Raw genomic sequence first — 24,392 nt, forward strand, 5'->3', positions numbered from 1 at the left:
ATTCGCCAAAAATTCGCAAAATCCGCGAGCGGAACGGATTTTACGCCCATGCTTAATATTTTTCTTACATAGTTAACAACAGTATTCATACTGAAGGTAGCATCCAGGCACACATGAATACTTTTTTTCAACTTGTCAATTAAGTAAAGGGTGCAATTTTTTTTTTTTACAAATGAAGGTAGCATCCAGGCCACGAATACTTTAAAAAGACACTGATGGGCCAACCTTGAGGAAATCTGGTTCTGGCTGTGGATGGAGGAATGGTCTACCTACAATCTAGTAGTACTGTTGCACAGAATAGAGGTTCTATAAGCCGGGACTGTACCTGTTAGTGATGGACTGCTAAAGGGATTGAAATGCTAGTGGTAAAAATGTTTTGCTTTATAAAACAATTGACATTGTACTGCTCAATTTCAACTTCAGAAACTCAGAAACAGAAATGATTTATTTTTCAGTAGCAGAGAATCTAATTTCAACAACACATACATATATACACATGTACATATAAATATATCTTAATGCACAAATACAGAAAAAAGACTGATATTTTACACCGTAATAAACTTCAGGGACAATATACACATATATTCAGTTCTGAAGAGTCTTAGATATGTAGCATAAAATGAAAAGCAAATATTTAAACCATGAGTACGTTTACGAGCATTCCTAAAGACAAAAGGGGCCAATTTCACTATAGGTACAACAGACATGTATTTAATATGGACAATTATATCAGAACACAAGATATTTAAAAAATATACATTTTGTAGAACTGAGCACTTTTAACAGCTGTAAAGATCTTCTACAAAGCCTTGCTTACTTAACATAGCCAATGACTTGGATGATTCTAGCCTGTATGTTCAATATGGCATTGCACATCAGGAAACACAAAGGTGGCCAAGAACACCAAAAGACAGCAGGGAATTGAAGCAGCCCCCTGGAGATGTTATAAGATCACTATATCACTCATGTCATGAAGGTAGCATAAAACCAAAAAATAGTGTGAGGTAAGCCTCTACCTTTTAGTGTGCCACGCTACCTACAACTTGCAGCAGACATGAAAATTAGATGATATGAAGCTTGTAAGTCACAAGAATATGCATTGAAGATGGAAGGGGCCATTGAGATGCATTACAGAAAGTACTTTGTTTTGCCAGTAGAAGTTATAAAATTCCAAGCATAAGCACATATGGAAGTCAGTCCCTTTTTAGAAATTAAAATACATCAATTATTAAAATTGCGGTAGGAACTAAAATGCCTAACTAATTTATCCTTTTTCCAAGTGAGGTTGCAAGCGGGTAGCAGCTAGTGAGAGGTGTAAGGGTCCTCAAATGCAGAAAAGGACGGGAGAAAGGGATTCAGGGAAAGTTCTAGAATGTCTGCACTTAAAGATGCCCATTGGTGTGTTATTTTGAGGTCCAGAGAAATGCTTTGAGGTCTATGGTATTAAGTGCTATGTAAATTCAAGTTGAGGTTTTTAGTAAAACAATGGAGAAATTCACAAAAAAGGCAGAACAGACAGTTCTTGCATGGAAACTGAAGACGAATTTACTAATTTGGTCAAATTACCATTTAATCTCCTGTAGCTGAATAAAGTTTTCGTTCAGTAGGGCATTTTCGTTTTCATCTTTAACAAAAGCAGATTATTATATATAACAAAAAGGTCTGTGTAAAATAAGAAGGATGGGGATAACAGTGTATGAAACATATTTAGATATGCAACTATACAAAAATAGTTTCATTTAGGGAATGAGGAAACCGCTAACACAACAAGCAATGCTTAAAAAAAAACTGAAAAATCTGTAACGATCAGTGCCTAAGAAACTAGTCCAACAACTGGCTCCCTTAGACAGATCCCTTCAAAAAATATATTTAAAAAGGATATATTTTTACTTCTATATAAAACATGTCATGTTCCAGTGTATCAGTCAAATGTTGGTTTAATCTATACGTCACAGAAGAAAGGAAGTATCCTTTCACCGTATTAGTTGGAAAACACACACACACACCTCTCTTTCTCATACACACACTCAAACAAATACTCCAAGAGTAGCAATACAGGTACAAGAACCTGAATGTACCCTAAAAGCTCAAATTATTTTCCTTAAAATAAACTTCCTTTAGACATCCACATGTAGGTATGGTCTTTATAATGGCAATTGAAACTGGTTTCTTCCAATGGGAGATTATACCATTGTCAAATAAATAACGAAAGGCCCAGCACGTGAGAGACACATGCAATTGAATGATTACCACACAAGCGAGAAACCTTCCATACCAAAAAACCAAAGACCCACTCTTGGCACTGCACAGCAGCAAGGATGTATCAACCAGTTCAAGCCACAACACCATAAAAGTCACATAAAAACTACAGTAAGCATTTCCCTAGCATGTAAAGTGCAGCACATAACAATCATTTGGTTCATCATCCTGATAACCATAAATATGGTTAAAAACATTCAGACTCATCATTAATAAATTCTGATCACAGTAGATCCCTTGTCATTGACTCCACTGGTGTGTGGTTCATTTTACAGCAGTGTAAGTACTTAAAAGTGCTTTAGAAAATTACTTGCAGCTGAAATGAGAATGAATATTCAAAACATTTTCTTCTACAACACACAAAATAGTAACTTGAACGTGAAGGCGCTAGTTCAAGTTATGACAGGAATAGACAGTTGTTAGGAGGTAATTTCAGCTCAATTTTACAAGCTCCATCAGTCTACTACAGATGAGAGTTATTGGAGTCCACAAGGTCCACTCTGCAGTGCGCGATTACCCAGCAGAAATGATAGCCACATGCCTAGGGGTACCAGCACCAAAGAGACTCTACACACTTGCAAACTAGACTTTCAAGAACTGATAGACTGGCCCGCACGAGATGGGAGAAGCAAACAGTGTCAGAGTATCAATGAGGGAGAGCTGACATAGTCCTTACACTACATTGATAAGGGGGCACTTGAGGGGCATAACCTCTCGGCACTTGATTGTTATTTACAGTCCAGCCCAGCTCGGTTTCTTTGTAGGTTGCACTTACTATGCACCCTGTACAAAACAATGAAAGCACCTCCTACAAATATTCCTCCAACAATGAATATTCAGGTTGTATTTCTGTGTTTTTATTTCACAGATCATTGGTATGTAGTGCAATGAGCCAACTAAAGCAAACAAAAACCATGAGACTCAAGATGCACTGGCATTTTGAATGAAAGTTTGACAAGGAGACATGGACTGATCTGGCAACCCTATGATAAGACTCCAACAGAGGTCAATGATAGCGTAATAAAAATACAAGCAATTTCCCAGTGGTTGCCGCATCCCAAGTTTAACTAAACTTGACTAGCAATTATCTCCGCATCCCAGGTTTAACTGAACTTGACTAGCAATTATCTCAGTAGGAGACTGATCCCTTTGTTAGATTCCACTCAGAGGCTGAAAACTAGCACACAACTGCCATCTTAATTCACTTTGCAATTTGTCTGCTCTTAGATGAAGTTAAATTAGTAGAAAGTAGCGAGCCATTCGACGTTTAGATTGACTGTTTATACCCTGTCCTGCCTCAAATGTAAAGATCACTCTACTGTTACAATGACCAGGTAAATAGGTACTTGGTTAAAATGGCAATGAATAGTTGAAGCAGTAATTTCTCCTCTAAGTTGTCAATCTGGGCAGCGCATGAGAACTACAGCTATCAGAAGGGGATTGCAAAAACTTCGCATGAACCTCGGGTCACTGGAAGAAAAACAAAATACACTGTTTAAGGCCATTAGAATTTCTGTGCTGCAGAAAAATTGGCCATTTTGCTCGGTATGAGTTTCTGTAACCACCACCGTGCTATTACCAAGCTAGAAATGGTAGACAATTCAAACCAGCTCTAGGCAAAGTAGAGTTATTAGGGCAGTTCGTAAGAATGTAAGGCTTAAATGTCATAATCTAATAAAATATGTTTGCTCTCACCAGTACACAACTTGATATAGGAACAAATGAACAACATCAAAAAGCATCTTTGATATTTTTTAGCTGACGGACTGCGAGGTCAACAGGCAAGCTGAACTTCAAGGTGCTGAGGCGGCTGAGGATGTTGAGGGCACTTTCAAATCCACTGTTAGCCATGTAACTCCATGGCTGGTAATGGGAATGAACCAGTTCTCCAGACTTGCATATGAGGTTTACCCAGGAAACCAGGCGCTGCTCATTTAAAGCCATGCACACAAGTGCCTTAAACTCAGAATCTGCGCTTCGCTTAAATGGGTCATGTTCCATTAGGACAGTGTGAATCGCAGACAGGAGGCTCTGCTTTGGGGTTACCACAGCACTACCAGATACAGGCAAAGCAAAAGACTGTGAAAGCTTTCGCGCTGGGGAGTCCACAAAGGCTCGGCCATTCTTGGAATTGTAATACTTAACAAAAAGGTCCCATGGGTGCACAGTTTGTGGCGAGGAGCTAAAAGCTGGAATTAAACATGCTATTGGGGCTAGCACCAAGCTCATTCCTTGCGACGTGGCATATAGTCCATGGGCCATCAGATCGCGGAGAGCCATTGCAAGTTCTTTCCTCACCAATATAGTAAGTTCATCTTTTCCACCAAGAGAGATCTCATGCAGGTTGGAGTAGCTGATAACATGATCATTGCACTGTTCCTTCAGTGCCAGATTCCGGACTTTTTCCACACTAGCCTCCAACTTCCTCACCAAAGGCGTGTAGTCTTTGTTGGCTTCATCCTGCTGCCACAGACTGCGTGGAATTTGGCCAGTTGCACATCCAAACTGACTCACAGCAAATATCTGCAGAACAGCAAGGGCACGACGCAGCAGATGCAGCCCAGTTTCCCTCATTTTTCTTGCTTGTTCCGGGTTTACTGCTAAGCAACAAAAAACAAAACAGGACATAAAAGTAAGAAAACTGAAATCATGTAACTTAAAGAATACTTAAACAACAGATGTACAATTCTTTATACAACACTTTAACTTTGAGATACCCTGATATATTTTCTTCTTTTGGTGAGAATTATACAATAAACAGTAAAGTGTCTGATGTAGGCCTGTTTTTTGGGGCTAAGCTGTAGGCAAACAGATTGACTAAGTCTCTAGTGGAATTGGTTGCATTATTGTCCAACTGGTAATAAAGCGACTAAGTAAAGGATCCAGCCTATGATATTTTGCCTCCTGCAAAACGTTTGTCACACTTTTTTTGTGGGATCTTACGAATGTGTGATTGGCTTTAGGTTTGAAACTTTATTTTAGGAGTGATTTTAGACGTAAAAAAGTGGATTTTATTATTCTTACTATGTTTTTTAATTATGGTCATGGCTCACCTTTATTCAATTTAGTTTAGTTTAGGTGCAAAATCTATCAGTAATATTTTGATGCTATATTCGGAGTCCTCCTGAGACAGAAAGTTATTTGCAGAGCAAAGAAGTGTAAGTTCCCATAATCTATTCTAACTTGTGCAGCCATGGCCCTTTCATTTAGAAATCTTTGCAGTTCATTCGGTTTTCCATGTTACAGTGTAGGAAATTATTTCCTGCGACAGTGCAGACCGGTTGCAATTCTTCAGCTGGAGACAGGGACGTTGGCTTCAACTTATAAACAAGACTGGATCATTAGAGCAGAAAGAGGTAATCAGTTAACCAACTAAATAACAAGCATTTACAATGCAACGGTTTCGCCTTTGGAAAAGTTTGAGTTATTGGCATTGTAAATGACAACATTTGTATTTATGTGTTGGTTTTGAAAACAGATAAATAATTGCCATTGTCATTTACATTGCAAATACCTTTAACATTTCCAAAGGCGAAACCGTTGCATTGTAAATGCTTGTTTGGTAGGGAAGCTCACGTTGAATTCTTCTTTACATAGAGGCTGACTGGGCGCTGCTGTGCACTCTAGGCACTACTGAGCCATGTAAAAAAATAGACTGGGCACTGCTGTCCTGAGGGGGCGGAGGGCGCAGCGGCTCTGCTGCCTCTGCCATAACAAGCGACGCACACTGCCCCTTGCTCCGTACCTTGGCTGCTTTTTGTTACAACAGGACAATGGGCACTCCTGAACGGGATGTTACTCGCTGCTAACTTTGTCGTACCGGGGCGAGGTGGGGGCAGGGGGGTTGAGGGGTGCACAGTGTGCACTGCATTATTAGGAAGCAGACTCTGGCTTCTCCTTTTGGGAGGGATGCACGAGGGTAATTACTAAAATGGGGGCGGATACTGTAATGTGTACACGGAGTGCGCATAGTGTACTAACTTAACAGTGGCGCATATATGTGCAGCGGCACCGTGGACCACTTGTATACCAGGGATGTCTAAGCTCGTCATTTGCATACCGGTGGCAAACATAGGGAACTGCCATCCGCTGAAGAGCTCAGAGGTCAGAGCTGTTTCGGAGATGGGTACCGGGCAGTGCTGTTTCACATAGTGCACACGGATTACTGCTAGAGGGCACACCTGGCGCTAATGAGGCACATTGCGTACCACATTAACAGGACGCATGTGCACAGTTAACAGTCCTAGCAAAACCCGTCTATTACTTGCCATGCTTCTTCTGGGAAGCTCACGTTGAATTCTTCTTTACATAGAGGCTGACTGGGCGCTGCTGTGCACTCTAGGCACTACTGACCCATGTAAAAAAATAGACTGGGCACTGCTGTCCTGAGGGGGCGGAGGGCGCAGCGGCTCTGCTGCCTCTGCCATAACAAGCGACGCACACTGCCCCTTGCTCCGTACCTTGGCTGCTTTTTGTTACAACAGGACAATGGGCACTCCTGAACGGGATGTTACTCGCTGCTAACTGTCGTACCGGGGCGAGGTGGGGGCAGGGGGGTTGAGCGGTGCACAGTGTGCACTGCATTATTAGGAAGCAGACTCTGGCTTCTCCTTTTGGGAGGGATGCACGAGGGTAATTACTAAAATGGGGGCGGATACTGTAATGTGTACACGGAGTGCGCATAGTGTACTAACTTAACAGTGGCGCATATATGTGCAGCGGCACCGTGGACCACTTGTATACCAGGGATGTCTAAGCTCGTCATTTGCATACCGGTGGCAAACATAGGGAACTGCAATCCGCTGAAGAGCTCAGAGGTCAGAGCTGTTTCGGAGATGGGTACCGGGCAGTGCTGTTTCACATAGTGCACACGGATTACTGCTAGAGGGCACACCTGGCGCTAATGAGGCACATTGCGTACCACATTAACAGGACGCATGTGCACAGTTAACAGTCCTAGCAAAACCCGTCTATTACTTGCCATGCTTCTTCTTTCTTCCCCCCGGGCTGCGGGGGCGGGCACTTCCGGCCGGCCGCGCTGGGATTGGCCGGCCGGCCAACCACTTCCGGGTCGCTGCGGGCAGCGCAGCGGCCCTTCTCCTTAGGTAGGCAGGCGGGGGCTGATTTTTACGTGCAAATGCCGGGTGGGCACCGGCTCTAGATAACCTCAATCGGGGCGGGAGTGGACACGGACGGCGGGAGGGGGCGGGAGTGGACACGGACGGCGGGAGGGGGCGGGAGAGGACACGGACGGCGGGAAACGTGACAGCGCATCAGTGAAAGGGGAGGGAACGGGAGAAAACGTAACTCCGCCCTGGGAAAAAATCTCGGGAACGCCCCCGAATCTGGTCCGGCCTTGACGGACAGATCTCTGTTCCAATGGCTAGCCTCCATTTATGGAGCTAGCCAATGGGACAGGGGGCGTATTCCATTCTCCTTACTGGAAATCAAGAGATTTCTCTGGAGGCGGAGCTAAGAGCTCCGCCCTCCAGCGAAACCTAAAAATGTGTGCCAGTGTCGGCGGAACTTAGTTTCTCACCTCATTTTTGCTCGTGTGTGTAGTCATTCTTTCACTTGCATTTCCTGGTACTCGGTATACAATGATTTGCCTAAAAGCATCAGGGCTTGTATTGACTGAGATGGAAATAATATTGTCACAAGCACCACTATTTGTAGTGTGCTTTGCTAATTCCAGAGATCACCACTATGTCCGTTGACAGTAATTAAGGGGAAAAAAAAGGTTTTCCTTCATTTGAGGGTTTCAACGTGACAATATAAGGACGAGACAATAGCATTTTGCAAATATCCCAAAAGAGAATAAACTGTTTTTCCCAGTAGTGTTTTCAGAGGGTTGTAAGCACACAGACACTTTATTATCGTGATTTAATGATTATATGACCTAAAATAATACGTTGAAGGTGGAGACTATCGAAATTGTCAAGGTCTGATGATGATCAGTTGTCCAAAATGGATTCTGTCTGAGGCACAGCAGGATGAAATGATTTGTCCAGGATTATTTCATTTAGTGGAGAAGGGAAGCAGGATTCCGACCACGGTAATCTGGGCTACTCAGACATTGATTTTTTTAATTATATCCTTTTTTATATACTTGCATTGCTGGAGGACTTTTGGAGTCCTATTTGTTGGAAACCAAAACATAAGTGCATGGCCAATGTATGCTTCTGACTGATGCAGAATGGTTGAAGAGAAACCAGAGTTCAGTTACCAGTCATGCATGGTATTGGAAAGGAAAGCCACTTACCTGTTAACCCAGCTCTCCATTAGGAGAATCTTGATTCAACATTGCCCTTGGGAGGGGGTGGAGGGTTAGGAGGGGGGGGAAGGGAGGGGAGGGGAAGAGGGAGGGAGGAGGGAGGTAGGTAGAGGGAGGGAGAGGGAGGGAGGGGGAGAGGGATGGAGGGGGAGAGGGAGGGAGGGGGAGAGGAGGGAGGGGGGAGAGGAGGGAGGGGGAGAGAGGGATGAAGAGGGGGAGGGAGAGGGATGAAGAGGGGGAGGGAGAGGGATGAAGAGGGGAGGGGGAAAAATGGAGGGGGAGAAAGGGAGGGAAGGGGAAGGGAGGGGGAGAGGGGGAGGGAAGGGGGAGGGAGGAGGAAAGGAGGAGGGAGAGAAATGGAGACAGAGCAGGGGAGAAATGGAGAGAGCAGGGGAGAAATGGAGACAGAGCAGGGGAGAAATGGAGACAGAGCAGGGGAGAAATGGAGACAGAGCAGGGGAGAAATGGAGACAGAGCAGGGGAGAAATGGAGACAGAGCAGGGGAGAAATGGAGACAGAGCAGGGGAGAAATGGAGACAGAGCAGGGGAGAAATGGAGACAGAGCAGGGGAGACAGAGGGGGAGAGAGGGAGGGAGAGGGAGGGAAGGAAGGGGAAGGAAGGGGGAGAGGAGGAGGCAAGGGGAGGGGAGGGAGGGGGAAAGGGGGAAAGGAGGAGGGAGGGGGAAAGGAGGAGGGAGGGGGAAAGGAGGAGGGAGGGAGAGAGAGAGAGGGGGAGGGAGGGGCGGGGGAGAAATGGAGAGGGAGAAATGGAGAGGCAGAGGGAGAGGGAGAAATGGAGAGGGAGAGAGGGGGAGAAATGGAGAGGGAGTGGGAGGGAGGGGGGAGAGGGAGTGGGAGGGAAGGGGGAGAAGGAGGGGAGTGGGAGGGAAGGGGGAGAAGGAGGGGAGAGGGAGGGGAGAGGGAGGGGGAGAGAGGGAAGGGAGAGGGAGGGGGAGAGAGAGGGAAGGGAGAGGGAGGGGGAGAGAGAGGGAAGGGAGAGGGAGGGGGAGGGGGGAGAGAAATGGAGAGGGAGAGAGAGGGAGAAGAGGGGGAGAGGGAGAGGGGGAGAAATGGAGAGGGGGAGAAATGGAGAGGGAGAGAGAGGAGGAGAAATGGAGAGGGAGAGAAAGAGGACGGGAGGGAGAGGGGAGAGGGGAGAGGGGGGGTGTAGGTGGAGAGAAAGAGATGGTATCTCAAAAAAGATCCCTGCAGTGTAAAAGAAGGGGGAGCGGGAGGGAGGGGGGAGGGGGGAGAGGGAGAAAGAGGGAGAGAGGGAGAGGGAGAGAAATGGAGAGGGAGAGAGAGGGGGAGAGGGGGAGAGTGGGAGGAGGAGGGAGGAGGAGGGAAGGAGGAGGGAGGGAGGGGGAGGAGGGAGGGAGAGGGAGGGGAGAGGAGGGGGAGAGGGAGGGGGAGAGGGAGGGGGAGGGGGGAGGGGAGGTGCAGGCGGAGAGGAAGGTGGAGGGGGAAGGGGAGGGGGAGCGGGAGGGAGAGAGGGGGAGAGAGGGAGAGGGGGAGACGGAGAGAGAGGGAGAGAGGGGGAGAGGGAGAGAAATGGAGAGGGAGAGAGAGGGGGGAGAAATGGAGAGGGAGAGAATGTGGGAGAAATGGAGAGGGAGAGAATGTGGGAGGGAGAGGGAGGGGGGAGAGGGAGGGGGAGAGAGGGGGAAGGAGAGGGGGAGGAAGGAGAGGGGGAGGAAGGAGAGGGGGAGGAAGGAGAGGGGGAGGAAGGAGAGGGGGAGGAAGGAGAGGGGGAGGGAGGGGGAGAGGGAAGGGTAGGGGGAGGGGGAAAGGGAGGGAGGGGGAGAGGGAGGGAGGGGGAGAGGGAGAGAGGGGGAGACGGAGAGAGGGGGAGACGGAGAGAGGGAGAGAAATGGAGAGGCAGAGAGAGAGGGGGAGAAATGGAGAGGGAGAGAGAGGGGGAGAAATGGAGAGGGAGAGAATGTGGGAGGGAGAGGGAGGGGGAGAGGGGAGGGGGAGAGGGGGGGAAGGAGGGGGAGGAAGGAGAGGGGGAGGGAGAGTGAGGGAGGGGGGAGAGGGAGGGAGAGGGAGGGAGAGGGAAGGGGAGGGAGAGGGAAGGGGAGGAAGAGGGAAGGGGAGGGGGAGAGGGAGGGGGAGGGAGGGAGGGGGAGAGAGAGGGGGAGAGAGAGGGGGAGGGAGGGGGAGAGGGAAGGAGGGGTTAGAGGGGGGAGAGGAGGAGAGGGGGGAGGGGGAGATACATGGAGAGGGAGAGATGGTATCTCAAAAAAGATCCCTGCAGTGTAAAACCACCAGGTGTCAGACTGGATCCTGAAAGTTTTTCGTCAACAGTACCCCTGCGCGTCGATAGGTGGCGTTGTGCGTCTCCGTGTCCGTCGCTGGCGTCGTAAGTGCCGAGATGATGTCACGGAGACTACTTAGGTGCCACCCATGCGCGCTGATGTCAGTTCTGTACACGGCTTTCCGTGCAGGAATGCAGTAGCCATGCAAGAAACTGACCACTGGTGTCATGAAACTAGGGCCCTCAAAGGGATGAACTTAACCCAAGAAATCAGTTCGCAGATTGGGGAGGATGGGTGGGGCGGTAAGGAATCTATCACTAACTAATGTCTCTTACAGATATATCGTTACACAAGTAGTAACTTGTGCAACTGAAAGAGACATATTAGTGATAGATTCCTTACCTTAGAATAGATACCCCAGCAAAACCAACCCCGGTGGTGGGTCTGCGTACAAGATTACACCAGAAAGTCACAGAGAACAGAACGGCCAAAGAAGCCGTCTCTCCGAACTGGACTGTCAAGGCAATAATGCTTTGCAAACTTGTGCAGCGAGGCCCACATAGCTGCCTGAGAAATGTCCTGCAAGAGAATGCCACGTCCCAAGGCAGTAGAGGCTGCCGTTGCCCCCGGACAATGGGCACGCAGCCCCACAGGAGGCTCCTTCTTGGCCAACGAGTAACATGCTTTGATGCACAGAACAACCCACCGAGAGATGGTTAGTTTGTGCACGGCCCGACCTTTATTGGCACTCACATAGCCAACAAAGAGCTTGTCATCCACCCGGAACTGTTGTGTGCACTTCAGATAGAACAAGAGCACACGTTTTGGGTCCAGACGGTGGAGCCTCTCTTCCTCTTTCGAAGGATGCGGAGGCAGAAAGAAGGTGGGCAAAGTGATGGTCTGCCCGATGCGGAAGGGCTTGACAACCTTTGGCAAGAAAGAAGGACGGGTCCTTAAAACCACCATGTCCGGATGAACAGAAAGGAAAGGAGGTTTAAAAGAAAGAGCCTGGAGCTTACTCACTCTTCTGGCAGAGGTTATAGCTACAGGGAAAGCAGTTTTTAGAGTGAGAAGACATAAAGGACAGTTATGAAGGGCCTCAAAGGGAGCGCACATCAGATAGTCAGGACAAGATTCAAGTCCCATTGAGGCATTATGAAAGGCACGGGAGGAAATGTGTGTGAAATGCCTTTGAAGAAACGGTTAACAACTGGGGACTTAAAAAGAGAAGGCTGATTTGGAAGCCTTAGAAAGGCAGAGATGGCAGAAAGATAACCTTTGATAGTGTCCAGAGCAGAACCCTGCTGGGCCAAAGATAGAAGGAACAGAAGGACCTCAGAAAGAGAGGCAGAAAGGGGATCCACAGTCTTCGCTGTGCACCATGCCACAAATTTGTTCCACCTGCAGGCGTATACCGTCTTAGTGAAGGGACGCCTGGCTGCCAGAATGATATCACAGACTTCGGGAGGAAGTCGCCGCTCAATCTCCACACATGGAGGTGGAGGCTGAACAGGTTTGGGTGGAGGACCGTTCCCTGCTGCTGCGACAGAAGATCCTCCTGAAGAGGCAGTCTGATCGGGGGATCGATCGCCATGTTGAGTAGCTCAGGATACCAGTATCTTCGTGCCCAATCTGGATCCACAAGGATGACTTGGGCCCGGTCGCGCCGAATCTTTTTCAGCACTCTGGGCAGAAGTGGTTTAGGGGGAAAGGCGTACAACATACCGCAGCTCCACTGATGACGAAAAGTGTTGCCGAGCGAGTCCTGCCTTGGAAATTCCAACGCGCAGAACTGATGACATTGCGTGTTCTCTTAGGTGGTGAATAGATGTAACCAAGGCTCTCCCCACTTCAGAAAGATACCTTGCACCACGTCCAAGTTCAGACGCCATTCGTGATCCATCAAGCACCGGCGGCTCAGTTCGTCCACCCTGGCGTTCAGGGAACCTGCCAGGTGTTGAACCACCAAGGTAATGCCTTGATGTTCCAGCCATGTCAGGAGGCGCAGATCCTCCTGACATAGGGTCCACAACCCCACCCCGCCCTGTTTGTTGCAAGACCACATGGTGATGGTGCTGTCCGTGAACACCTGCACTACACTTTCCCGGACAGAGGGAAGAAATGCCTTCAGTGCCAGACGGATCGCCCGAAGCTCCAAAGGGTTGATATGGAGCCGGGACTCCGCCGGCGACCAGAGGCCTCTGATCTCAACCTCTCCCAAGTAGCCGCCCCATCCCAGGAGGGACACATCTATCACCACTGAGTACTCCTGTTTGGGAAGGGAGAGGGATCTGCTATTGACCCAATCGCGATTCATGAGCCACCACTGCAATTGTCGTACAGTGCCCTCCGAGATTGAGACATGATCGGACAGGTTGCCCAGATGCTGTGCCCACTGGAACTTCAGGTCCCACTGCAGAGCCTGCATATGCCATCTGGCATGTTGCACAAGCAGGATGCAGGAGGCCATCAGGCCCTGGAGCCGGAGGGTCATCCTGACTGAAACCCGGTATAGAGGCTGAAAGATCGGAATCATAGCCTGAATATCCCAGACTCGCTGCTCGGGAGGATGAACCTGTAACCGCATCGAATCCCGAACCGCTCCGATGAAAGGGAGCTTCTGAGAGGGAATCAGGTGAGACTTCGGCACGTTGATGGAGAACCCCAGCAAAAGCAGGAGGTCGGCCATAGTGTGAAGGTGGGAGACGACTGTCTGGGGCGAGCCCGCCTTCAACAACCAGTCGTCGAGGTAGGGGAAGACTGATACCCCTAACCTGCACAGATGAGCTGCGACGACCACCATCACTTTCGTGAACACCCGAGGGGCGCTGATAAGGCCGAAGGGGAGCACGGCAAACTTAAAATGCTCCTGTCTTACCGTTAACCGCAGTCAACGCCGGTGGGCCGGCAGGACGGGGATGTGAAAATATGCGTCCTGCAAGTCCAACGCTACCATCCAGTCTCCAGGGTCGAGGGCAGCCAAGACCTGAGCCAGAGTTAACATCTTGAACTTCTCCTTCCGGAGGAAGCAATTGACGTTCCCGAGGTCCAAGATGGGGTGCAGGCCCCCTTCGTCCTTTTTGGGGACCAGAAAGTAGTGGAAATAACAACCAAAATCTACTTCTGGCCCAGGAACGCGCTCGATGGCCCCCTTGACCAAGAGGGCCGTGACTTCCTGTTGGAGAAACGCAAAGTGATCCCCCGACATGCAGTGGAACTGAGGAGGCATAGCTGGGGGGGGGGATTTGCAGCACCCACCAGTCCCAAGTGACAGAACACCAGTGGGGGAGGTGATGTTGAATCCTGCCACCCACCAGTGTGGCGTGTAACCCGAAGCTCGGACTAGGAAGGCTGCGGGAGCGGAGGTGGACTGACCCACACGCTGGCCCCCTGAGCTGCCACGGCAGCCTTCGCAGCCGCGCTGAGGTTGGTTGTGCGCAGGCTTCTGGCTGAACGAACTTGTAGGGGCGCCCCTTCCGTGGCCACAAAAGGGAGACGTGGCCGGGCGTGTGGTGGAGAGACCCATGGACTTGGCCGTAGCCAGAGAGTCCTTGAAACGCTCCAGCGCACGGTCTGCCTTATTGCAAACAGGCGAGTACAATCAAAAGGCATGTCCTTGAGGGAATTCTGGACATCCCCTGAAACCCCCGTGGACTGCAGCGAGGCATGGCGACGCAGGGCCACAGTTGTGGAGATCGCCCTACCCAAAGAGTCAGTGATGTCCTGCCCACACCGGATGGCGAACTTTGCGGCGTCCTGCCCCTCCGCAACAGCTTGGGAAAGCACAGCCCGAACCTCCTCTGGGCACTGGGGCTGTGTCTGTGCCACCGTGCCCCGCACAGCGTGAGAGTATCAGCCCATGAAGCATGCAGTGTTGACTGACCACAGCCTCAAGTTGGCAGAGGAAAATCACTTTTTGCCAAACTGCTCCAGCTTCTTTGATTCCTTATCCGGTGGGAAGGTCTGGAATGCACTTTGGGAAGTGGAGGCCTGAATGACCAGGCTCTCCGGAGTCAGATGATTTGTTAAAAAGGCAGGGTCACCCGGTGCCGGGCGAGAATGCCTGGCCATGTTTTTATCCACAGGAATCCCTGTGGCTGGTCTAGACCAGATACCCATCAAAACATCCGTCAAGGACTCATTGAACAGAAGCAGAGGTTCCATAGAACTTGCCGCCGACTGAAGCACTTCAGTACGGAGGTTTGTTTTAAGAGTGACAGTAGGCAGATCAAGGGCCTCAGCTGCTCTACGGAGCACCACAGTATAAGGGGTGCCTTCCTCCATGACCACAGGAGGAAATAAAGTCGGGCTCAGAGGAGAGGTCAAGGCCACCAGCATCCTCCTCCCACTCCTGTTCTGACTCGCACTGCCCTGCAAGAGGGTCCTCAGACCCCTCCCAGTCATCCCCCTCCTCCACAGCCAGAGGCACAGGCTGCTGTGGTGGGGGAGGAACAGGGGAATACAAATGGTCCAATGGCGTCGGGAACGGTGCAGATCCGGCTCCATATCCCAATTAGGGTCCCAAGCAGGAGCAACATTGTCCGGAAACCCAGGCAAGGGTGGAGGTGGGACAAGCAGAACCCATTGTGGCGCCAGGAACAGAGCTGCAGGGGGAGCCGGGGCAGGATCCACCAGCGGAGGACCCTGCAGCGCCATGGCCTGAGAAGCCGGCGGAGAACCTTGCGCCGCCAGCGGCAAGCAAGGGCCCTCAACTGGGACCGCGGGCCCAAAGGCACGCCAGCGGGAGCCCTAGGCCTGATAAGGCGGTCCATGGCAGCAAGAAATTCTTGCACCTGGGCCGGTGTCGCGGATGTACCCGGATAAGGTGGGTAGGTTGTGGGACTCCAAGGCGCCAACAGAGCAGCGGGGGAAGAACCCCTGGCCCCTCGTCCGCAGACCGACCTGGGGGACGTCAGAGAGCGTAAACGCTTCTTCGACTTTTTCTTGTGACGTCTTTTACCCGATTCAGAGGCGTGAAGACTTCGACCCCAAGGAGATATGGGGATGGCTCCGTGGGCGGTCCCTCGAGCGACCCCTCGAGCGGTGCGGAGACGACTGCCGGGCCTCCAGCAGCTTTCGGGACATCTCCCACAAAGCCTTCGGAGCCATGGTCAGACAGTCGGAACATGACCAGGAGTCATGGTCGCGCTCCAGTCAGTAGAGACAAATGCCGCGGGGGTCGGCCACCGACATCGTACGGTGCCAGGCCCCGCAGGGGTTTAAACCCAGGCATCCCTACGCGGCACCATGAGTCAAGACTCGAAGTAGAGACAACAGTCTCAAAAAAGTTAGTTAAAAAGTGACTAGGGTACATGTTCAACCGGATCTGCGCTTGCTGGTGCCGAAAAAGAAAGAACTGAAGCCAGCGTGCATGGGTGTCGCCCAAGTAGTCTCCCTGACGTCATCTCGGTGCTTACGACGCCAGCGACGGATGCAGAGCCGCACGACCCCACCTACCGACGCACAGGGGTATAGCTGACAAAAAAAAATTCCGAATCCAGTCTGACACCTGGGGATATTCTAAGGTAAGGAATCTATCACAAATGTGTCTCTTTCAGATAGGGTATTCGGCACGTAGAACAAGTAGTGGTTCATCTAACCGGGAAAGCACTGCACCACAACAAACGAGGCCCACACTGCCCTACACATAATGCACTCTTGAGGCTCTGGCGTGTATAGGCTAGAAATCTTGGAGATGGATCATAATAAGACAGATTTTGAGAAATGCGCTAAACAGCCTGAGTATTCATCTACAGAGTCCTGATCTCATTCATTCTTGCTGGTTCAGGCATAACATGCATTTCAATCAACACCGATGTAACCATCAACAACAGTAGCTAAAGACTTCAGGATAAAATTGACTACACTCCGCTCCCCCTTCATAAGTGAGAATAATATTTTTAGAGCCCATGATCTTTTTATTTTTTTATTTAATAGATATCAGGTGCATACAAAAATATTTTTCCAGTTAAAACAGAAGTTCCAATGCAATACCAATCAATCTACAAAGAATGCAATAACAGTTCATCATAAAAATCCATAAATACATTAATACGCCATGATTAAATATGGTTCGTAATATATCCACGAAATAAAAGAGCAAGGTATCCATCAATTACTACATTCTAGCATCCCTCCAGCTCGAAAGGGGGGCCCAGATCTTTTGCCCCAGCTCCCTCATCCTTCTACCCCTACAGGAGTACAAGGACGCTTCCATATTGTGGATGCCAATTAATCTAGATAGCCACATCTGGAAAGAGGGTGCAGAGGAATCCTTCCACCGTGCAGCCACAAGTTTTTTTAGAACTGCTATACAAATAAAAACAAAAGCTACCTCCTCCTTTTTCAATCTTAACTTCGAATCCATTCCAAATATTATCAATACCGGGGATAGGGTGATCGTAATCCCTAGCAGCCTCTCCCAAAATGTTCAATCTCCGCGCCAAGTTTGTTCAGTGCACTGCAATCATAAAACATGTGGACTAAATTTGCCGGCCCTAAGGAACACCGTGGGCACCTATCATCATCTCTTTTCCCCCACTCAAACAGCTTAGCTGGAGTAAAATATAGCTTATACAGCGTCTTATAATGTTGTGCCCTAAGGTTCGAGGGGCGGAATATATTACTAGCCATCTGGAGCGCTATATCCAAATCCACATCTGGGTCCTCTAACTTCAGCGCCCAAGAAGCATCCACCTTCTCCATATCGTCTTGCAGTGTATCAGAGCCCCATATATCGTGCCAATCCTGGTACCACCCCCTAAAACATAATCGATGATCTTGCTCCTTCCACCTGGGTTAATCCGGGGTCTGATGGACATTAGGGTTTGAAATATTTGCATGTACTTAAAGCACAAGTTACTACTTGTGTAACGATATATCTGTAAGCGACATTAGTTAGTATTAGATTCCTTACCTTAGAATATCCCCAGGCGTCAGACTGGATCCGGAAATTTTTGCGTAGCAGTACCCTTGCGCGTCGGTAGGCGTCGTCTGCGGCTCCGCGTCCGTCGTCGGCGCCGTGATGACTTCCTCTGAGTACTTAGACGCCGCCTCCGCGTGCTGACGTCAGTTCTTAGACACAGCTTTTCCGCGCCAGAAACGCAGAGGCATGTTAAAAACCAACACTGGTGCCATTGAAACTAGGGCACTGAAAGGGGGTAACCCTAACCCTAGATATTGGTTCGCAGAACGGGGAGGATCGGTAAGGAATCTAATACTAACTAATGTCTCTTACAGATATATCGTTACACAAGTAGTAACTTGTGCATCTGAAAGAGACACGTTAGTATTAGATTCCTTACCTTAGAATAGATAACCCAGCAATACCAACCCCGGTGGTGGGTCTGCGAACCAATAATCACACCAGAAAGTCCTGGAGGACGGAACGGCCAAAGAAGCCATTCCTCTGGACTTGGCTGTCCAGGCAGTAGTGTCTTGCAAACGTGTGCAGCGATGCCCACGTAGCTGCCTGACAGATGTCTTGTAAGGGCACACCCCTGCCCAGGGCAGTGGTAGCCGCCGTCGCTCGGGTAGAATGAGCCCGCAATCCAACAGGGGGCTCCTTCCTAGCCAAGGAGTAGCATGCCTGGATACACAGGATGATCCACCGGGAGATGGTCCTCTTGTGCACCGCTTTCCCCTTCTTAGCGCCCACGTAACCAACAAAGAGTTGGTCATCCACCCGGAACTGGCGTGTGCGATCCAAGTAGAATGAGAGCGCACGTTTTGGGTCCAGATGGTGGAGCCGCTCTTCCTCTTTAGAGGGATGCGGTGGCGGGAAGAAGGTTGGCAAGGTGATAGACTGCCCGATGTGGAAGGCCGTGACAACCTTGGGCAGGAAAGAAGGTTTGGTACGCAGCACCACTTTGTCCGGATGGACAGAAAGGAAAGGTGGAGTACAAGAAAGGGCCTGGAGCTCACTCACTCTCCTGGCAGAGGTGATGGCAACCAGGAAAGCAGTCTTCAAAGTCAGAAGGCGAAGAGGACAGTTGTGAAGCGGCTCAAAGGGAGCGCACATCAGGAACGTAAGAACCAGGTTCAAGTCCCACTGAGGCATCACAAACGGAACAGGAGGAAACGTGTGTGTGATGCCTTTAAGACATCTATTTACAATAGGGGATTTGAATAAAGAAGGTTGATCAGGCAGCCTGAGAAAGGCTGAAAGGGCAGAAAGGTAGCCCTTGATAGTGCCCAGAGCCGAGCCCTGCTGGCCAAGAGAAAGAAGGAAGAGAAGAACCTCAGAAAGAGGGGCATTGAGGGGATCCACAGCCTTTGCTGTGCACCATGCCACAAATCTGTTCCACCTGCAGGCGTATACCGATTTCGTGGAGGGACGCCTGGCTGCCAGAATGTTGTTACAAACTTCAGGAGGCAAGTCAAATGGCCTCAACTGTCGCCGCTCAATCTCCAAGCATGGAGGTGGAGACTGGACAGGTTCGGGTGGAGGACCGTCCCCTGCTGCTGCGACAGAAGGCCCTCCTGAAGAGGCAGACGAACCGGGGGAATCGACTGACATACTGAGTAGCTCTGGATACCAGTACCTTCTCGCCCAGTCCGGAGCCACAAGGATGACTTGGGCCCGGTCGCGCCTGATCTTCTTCAGCACTCTGGGCAGAAGTGGTATAGGCGGAAAGGCGTACAACAGACCTCAACTCCACTCGCGACGAAAAGCGTCTCCGAGCGAGTGCCGCCTTGGAAATTCCAACGCGCAGACCTGATGACATTGCGCGTTCTCTTCGGTGGCGAATAGATCTAACCAAGGCTCTCTCCATCGCTGAAAGAGGCCTTGCGCCACGTCAGAGTTCAGACGCCATTCGTGATCCATCATGCACCGACGGCTGAGCTCGTCCGCCCTGGCGTTCAGAGAACCTGCCAGGTGTTGAGCCACCAGGGTCACGCCCTGGCGTTCCAGCCATTGCCAAAGGCGAAGAGCCTCTTGACAAAGGATCCATGACCCCAACCCGCCTTGTTTGTTGCAGTACCACATGGCGGTGGTGTTGTCCGTGAATACCTGCACTACACTCCATTCCCCCGGACAGAGGGGAGGAATGCCTTCAGTGCCAGACGAATCGCCCGGAGCTCCAACAGGTTGATGTGGAGCCGGGTCTCCGCCGGAGACCAGAGGCCTCTGATCTCCGCCTCTCCCATGTGGCCTCCCCAGCCCTGGAGGGACACGTCCGTCACAACTACGTGCTCCGGTTGGGGAAGGGAGAGGGATCTGCCGCTTATCCAATCGCGGTCCGTAAGCCACCACTGCAGCTGTCTCGCAGTGCCCTCCGAGATCAGGACGTGGTCGGATAGGTTGCCCTGATGCTGGGCCCACTGAAACTTCAGGTCCCACTGCAGAGCCCGCATCCGCCACCTGGCGTGATGCACCAGTAGGATGCAGGAGGCCATCAGCCCCAGAAGCCGCAGCGTCAACCTGACCGAAACCCGGGATAACGGCTGAAAGATGGGAATCAGAGCCTGAATATCCCGGACCCGCTGTTCGGGCGGATAAACCCGAAACCGCGCCGAGTCCAGAACCGCTCCGATGAAGAGGCGCTTCTGAGAGGGGCACAGGTGTGACTTCGGCACATTGATGGAGAACCCCAGCTGGTGCAGGAGGTCTGCCGTTGTCTGGAGGTGGCTGACTGTCTTGGGCGAGCCCGCCTTCAACAACCAGTCGTCGAGGTAGGGGAAGACTGAAACCCCTAACCTGCGCAGATGAGCTGCAACCACCGCCATCACCTTTGTGAACACCCGTGGGGCGCTGGTAAGGCCGAAGGGAAGCAAGTTAAACTGAAAGTGCTCGTGGCCAACCATGAACCGCAGGTAGCGCCGGTGGGCAGGCAGGACGGGGATATGAAAGTAAGCGTCCTGCAAGTCCAATGCTACCATCCAGTCTCCTGGGTCCAGGGCAGCCAGGACCTGAGCCAGTGTCAGCATCTTTAACTTCTCCTTCCGGAGGAAGCCGTTGACGTTCCTTAGGTCCAAGATAGGGCGTAGGCCTCCTTTGCCCTTCTTGGGTACCAGAAAGTAGTGGGAGTAGCAACCACACCCTACTTCTGGCCCAGGAACGCGCTCGATGGCCCCCTTGGCCAAGAGGGCCGTAACTTCGTCCTGCAGAAGTCGCAAATGATCCCCCGATACACGGTGGTTCTGCGGTGGCATGGCTGGAGGAGTCGCCTCGAAGGGGAGGGAGTAGCCCCTTCGGACGATTTGCAGCACCCACCTGTCCGATGTGACAGTGCGCCAGTGGAGGTGGTGATGGCGAACCTTGCCCCCCACTGGCGTCACATGGGCCTAAAAGCACGGACTAGGAGGGTTTTGAGGCGGATGCTGCGGGGGAAGGTGTGTACTGACCTCGCCGTTGCCCCCGTCCGCCCGGGCGGCGGTTCCCACGGCCGCCACCGCGTTGGGTATTGCCCTGCGGAGCGTGGCTGGCGGTGCGTGTGGGCGCACCCCTTCCGTAGCCACGAAAGGAGTGAAAGGCAGCCGATTGCTGGCGCTGGCCCGAGAGGTCCAAGGACTTAGCCGTAGCCCTGGAGTCCTTAAAGCGCTCAAGCGCATGGTCTGCCTTGTCGCCAAAGAGGCGACGGCCATCGAACGGCATGTCCATGAGTGTGTTCTGGACATCTGCCGAGAAGTTGGCGGACCTCAGCCAGGCGTGGCATCTGACCGCCACCGTCGTTGCCATCGCTCTACCTAGCGAGTCGGTGGTATCCAGCCCACACCTGGTGGAATACTTGGCTGCATCCCGGCCCTCCACAAGGGCTTGGCCGAGTTTGGCCCGTACCTCCAACGGACACTGGCAGCACCTCCGCGACCTTATCCCACACAGAGTGGGTGTAACGTCCCAAGAGGCAGGCGGTGTTGGAAGACCGCAGGCCCAGACTAAGGGATGAGAAGATCTTCTTCCCATACTGGTCATACCTCTTGGATTCCCTGTCTGGCGGGGCCGAAGGGAATGCGGTCTGGGAATTGGAGGCCTGGATGACCAGGCTCTCGGGGGTAGGGTGGGAGGACAGGAAACATGGGTCGCCCGGGGCTGGGCGGTGGCGTCTGGCCACGTTCCTATCTACGGGCGAACCCGTAGCGGGCTTGGACCAAGTGCCCAGAAGAACGTCGGTCAAGGCCTCATTAAAGGGCAGCAGAGGCTCGGCCGAGCTTGACTGCGGTTTAAGGACCTCAGTGAGGAGGTTAGTCCTCACGGCCGCGACGGGCAGCCCTCATCAGCACCACACTATATGTTGCCCCCTCCTCCGAAGCCACGGTAGGAGGGGAGACAAAGCCAGTGTCCGGCGAAGTGTCCAGACCACTGGCATCCCCAAGGTCACCTGTCCAGTCCTCATGAGACTGACACTCCCTGGTCAGAGGGTCCTCAGACCCCTCCCAGTCCTCTTCATCACCCATCTCCTGAAACTCAGGGTTCTCAACTAATGGGGCCTGTTCATAGAAGTGAAACTCTCCAAATGACGTCTGGAGCGGCGCCCATCGGGGCCGTCCCGGCGCCTGAACAGGAACGAAGGTGGAACCGGGGACGGCGCCGCCCGAGGATGGCGCCGGAGGCGACACCTGAGGGTCCGACGCCGGGGAGGTCGTAAGGTCCACCGGCGACGAACCATATCCCGAAGGAGGTCCAGCGGCGTCCTGCGGCGCCGGGCCCGAAGGCGCCGGCAGCCCTGGAACAACTGAACCCCTCGGCGCCGGCGGGATAACGGGAACCTGCGGCACCGGGCCCGAAGGCGTCGGAGGCGCCGGGGCCGAAGCACCCGACGGCATCGGGGCCGATCACCCCCGACCCTCTAGGGGTCCCAGACTGGTCCGCTGGGCCTGAAGGCACCGCGGAGCCCGTCGGAGGAGAGAGTTTCCTCATGGCCATGAGGAAGCGCTCGACCTCCTCCGGCGTCGCGTTTAGCCCAGGGACCGTCGGAGCCGCGTGGGTGGTGTCACCCGAACCCCCGGCCGCATCGCGCGAGCGTCGGGGGAGTCCGAAGAGCGATGACGCCGCTTGGGCTTCTTGTGCCGCTACTCTCGGAACTGTGGTGGCTCCGAGCCTGCGACCTGTCCCTCGACCTCCCATGGGATCGGGACCTCTGCGCGACGCGGGACCGACTGCCGGAGTTCGAGCCGCCTGCGGGACCGCTCCCGTCTGGCTTTCGAAGAGAGGGCCCGGCAGTCGGAGCAGGCCTTGTCGTCGTGGTCGACGCCGAGACAAGATAAACACACGCGGTGAGGATCCGTGACCGACATCAGGCGGTCGCAATCATCGCAGTGCTTAAAGCCGGGCATCCCTACGGCACCGTCGGAGTCGAAAGACTACGAGAACAATCAAAAGTGATCAAAAAGTTAGTCAAAAAATGACTAGGGTTACTGCTTTTTCTAGATCTGCGCTTGCTGGCGCGGAAAAAAGAAGAACTGACGTCAGCACGCGGAGGCGGCATCTAAGTACTCCGACGACGTCATCACGGCGCCCACGACGCCGGACCCGCAGACGACACCTACCGACGCGCAAGGGTACTGCTACGCAAAAATTTCCGGATCCAGTCTGACGCCTGGGGATATTCTAAGGTAAGGAATCTAATACTAACGTGTCTCTTTCAGATACTATGTTTACCCTCAACCCCAAATTTCTGTTGGAGCTCCATAAAGCTCATCGGGCAGCGCCAACCCAAAAATCCCCTATTCTGCTAATTCCTTGCAATTCCCAAGCAACCCACCCTCCATCACTACTCAGATGAGGAAAGAGTTTTGACTTCCAAAGTGACGTATAATAATTATATTTCGGAATTCCTAGCGCATTCCTGCCCTCTTTCCACACCCCCCAAACACTATCCAACACCTTATATCTTTTTTTATTATAGTATCTGCGGTCAGTATTACGGAGCAAGAACCCTACTGCTTCTTTTCCCAACAACAAATCATAAATCGAGGGGGGATAGGTACTTACAGATTGCTATTAGGATAACCAGAGATGTTGTCCACAAGTATCGCCATTTGGCTAAACAGAGAGGCCGCTAAGTAATACCTAATATTTGGTGCCCCCAAACCTCCTCTTTCTTGCGGCAACAACAAATATTTTAGGGATCTTCTTATATTTCCATACTGCCATAAAAAATTGCTAAATGCTGATTCGATAGATTTGAACACATTTTCCCCTACCATAAGCAGGATCGATTGAAAAAGATACAGCAATTTCGGAAGCATGGTCATTTTTAAGACATTAAATATCCCTATTAATGAAAGATGAATGACATCGATCCTCTTTAGCTCCGATATAATGGAGTCAACCAGCGGCTCATAATTTTCTTTAATTATAGACTCCATTGAAGAGCGGATTTTAACTCCCAAGTACATTGCCGAATCTGTATATCTACCATCCCGCTGTACGATGTTATTTGAGCAGACTATCTGGGTCTTTTTCATTAAGTAGATACCCAGAACAACAGCCAAATTCGGAGGTAATTGCCTTCAGAGCGGACATAGCAGTATCAGGATCTGTAGTTATAACTGCTATGTCATCCGCATAGGCTAAGACTTTTGTTTCAAATCCATTCTGTACCACTGCTTTAATGTCCCTACATCCCAGAATATTTCTTATTAAAGGATGTATA

The 24,392-nt window shown here is 51.2% G+C and overlaps 1 protein-coding gene across 1 annotated transcript in view; it reads right to left on the reverse strand.

Moving 5' to 3' along the window:
* Positions 1–427: 427 nt before the first annotated feature.
* Positions 428–24,392, reverse strand: part of RUNDC1 (RUN domain containing 1) — a 142,249-nt gene continuing 118,284 nt past the window's right edge. Inside the window, exon 5 of the mRNA XM_078645327.1 lies at positions 428–4,862. Within this exon, the coding sequence (XP_078501453.1) occupies positions 3,994–4,862 (869 nt within the window). The 3' untranslated portion in view covers positions 428–3,993. The remainder of the gene's footprint in view (positions 4,863–24,392) is intronic.

This window comes from Lissotriton helveticus, chromosome 5_1 (genome assembly GCF_964261635.1).
Source record: "Lissotriton helveticus chromosome 5_1, aLisHel1.1, whole genome shotgun sequence".
Taxonomy (NCBI): Eukaryota; Metazoa; Chordata; class Amphibia; order Caudata; family Salamandridae; genus Lissotriton; species Lissotriton helveticus.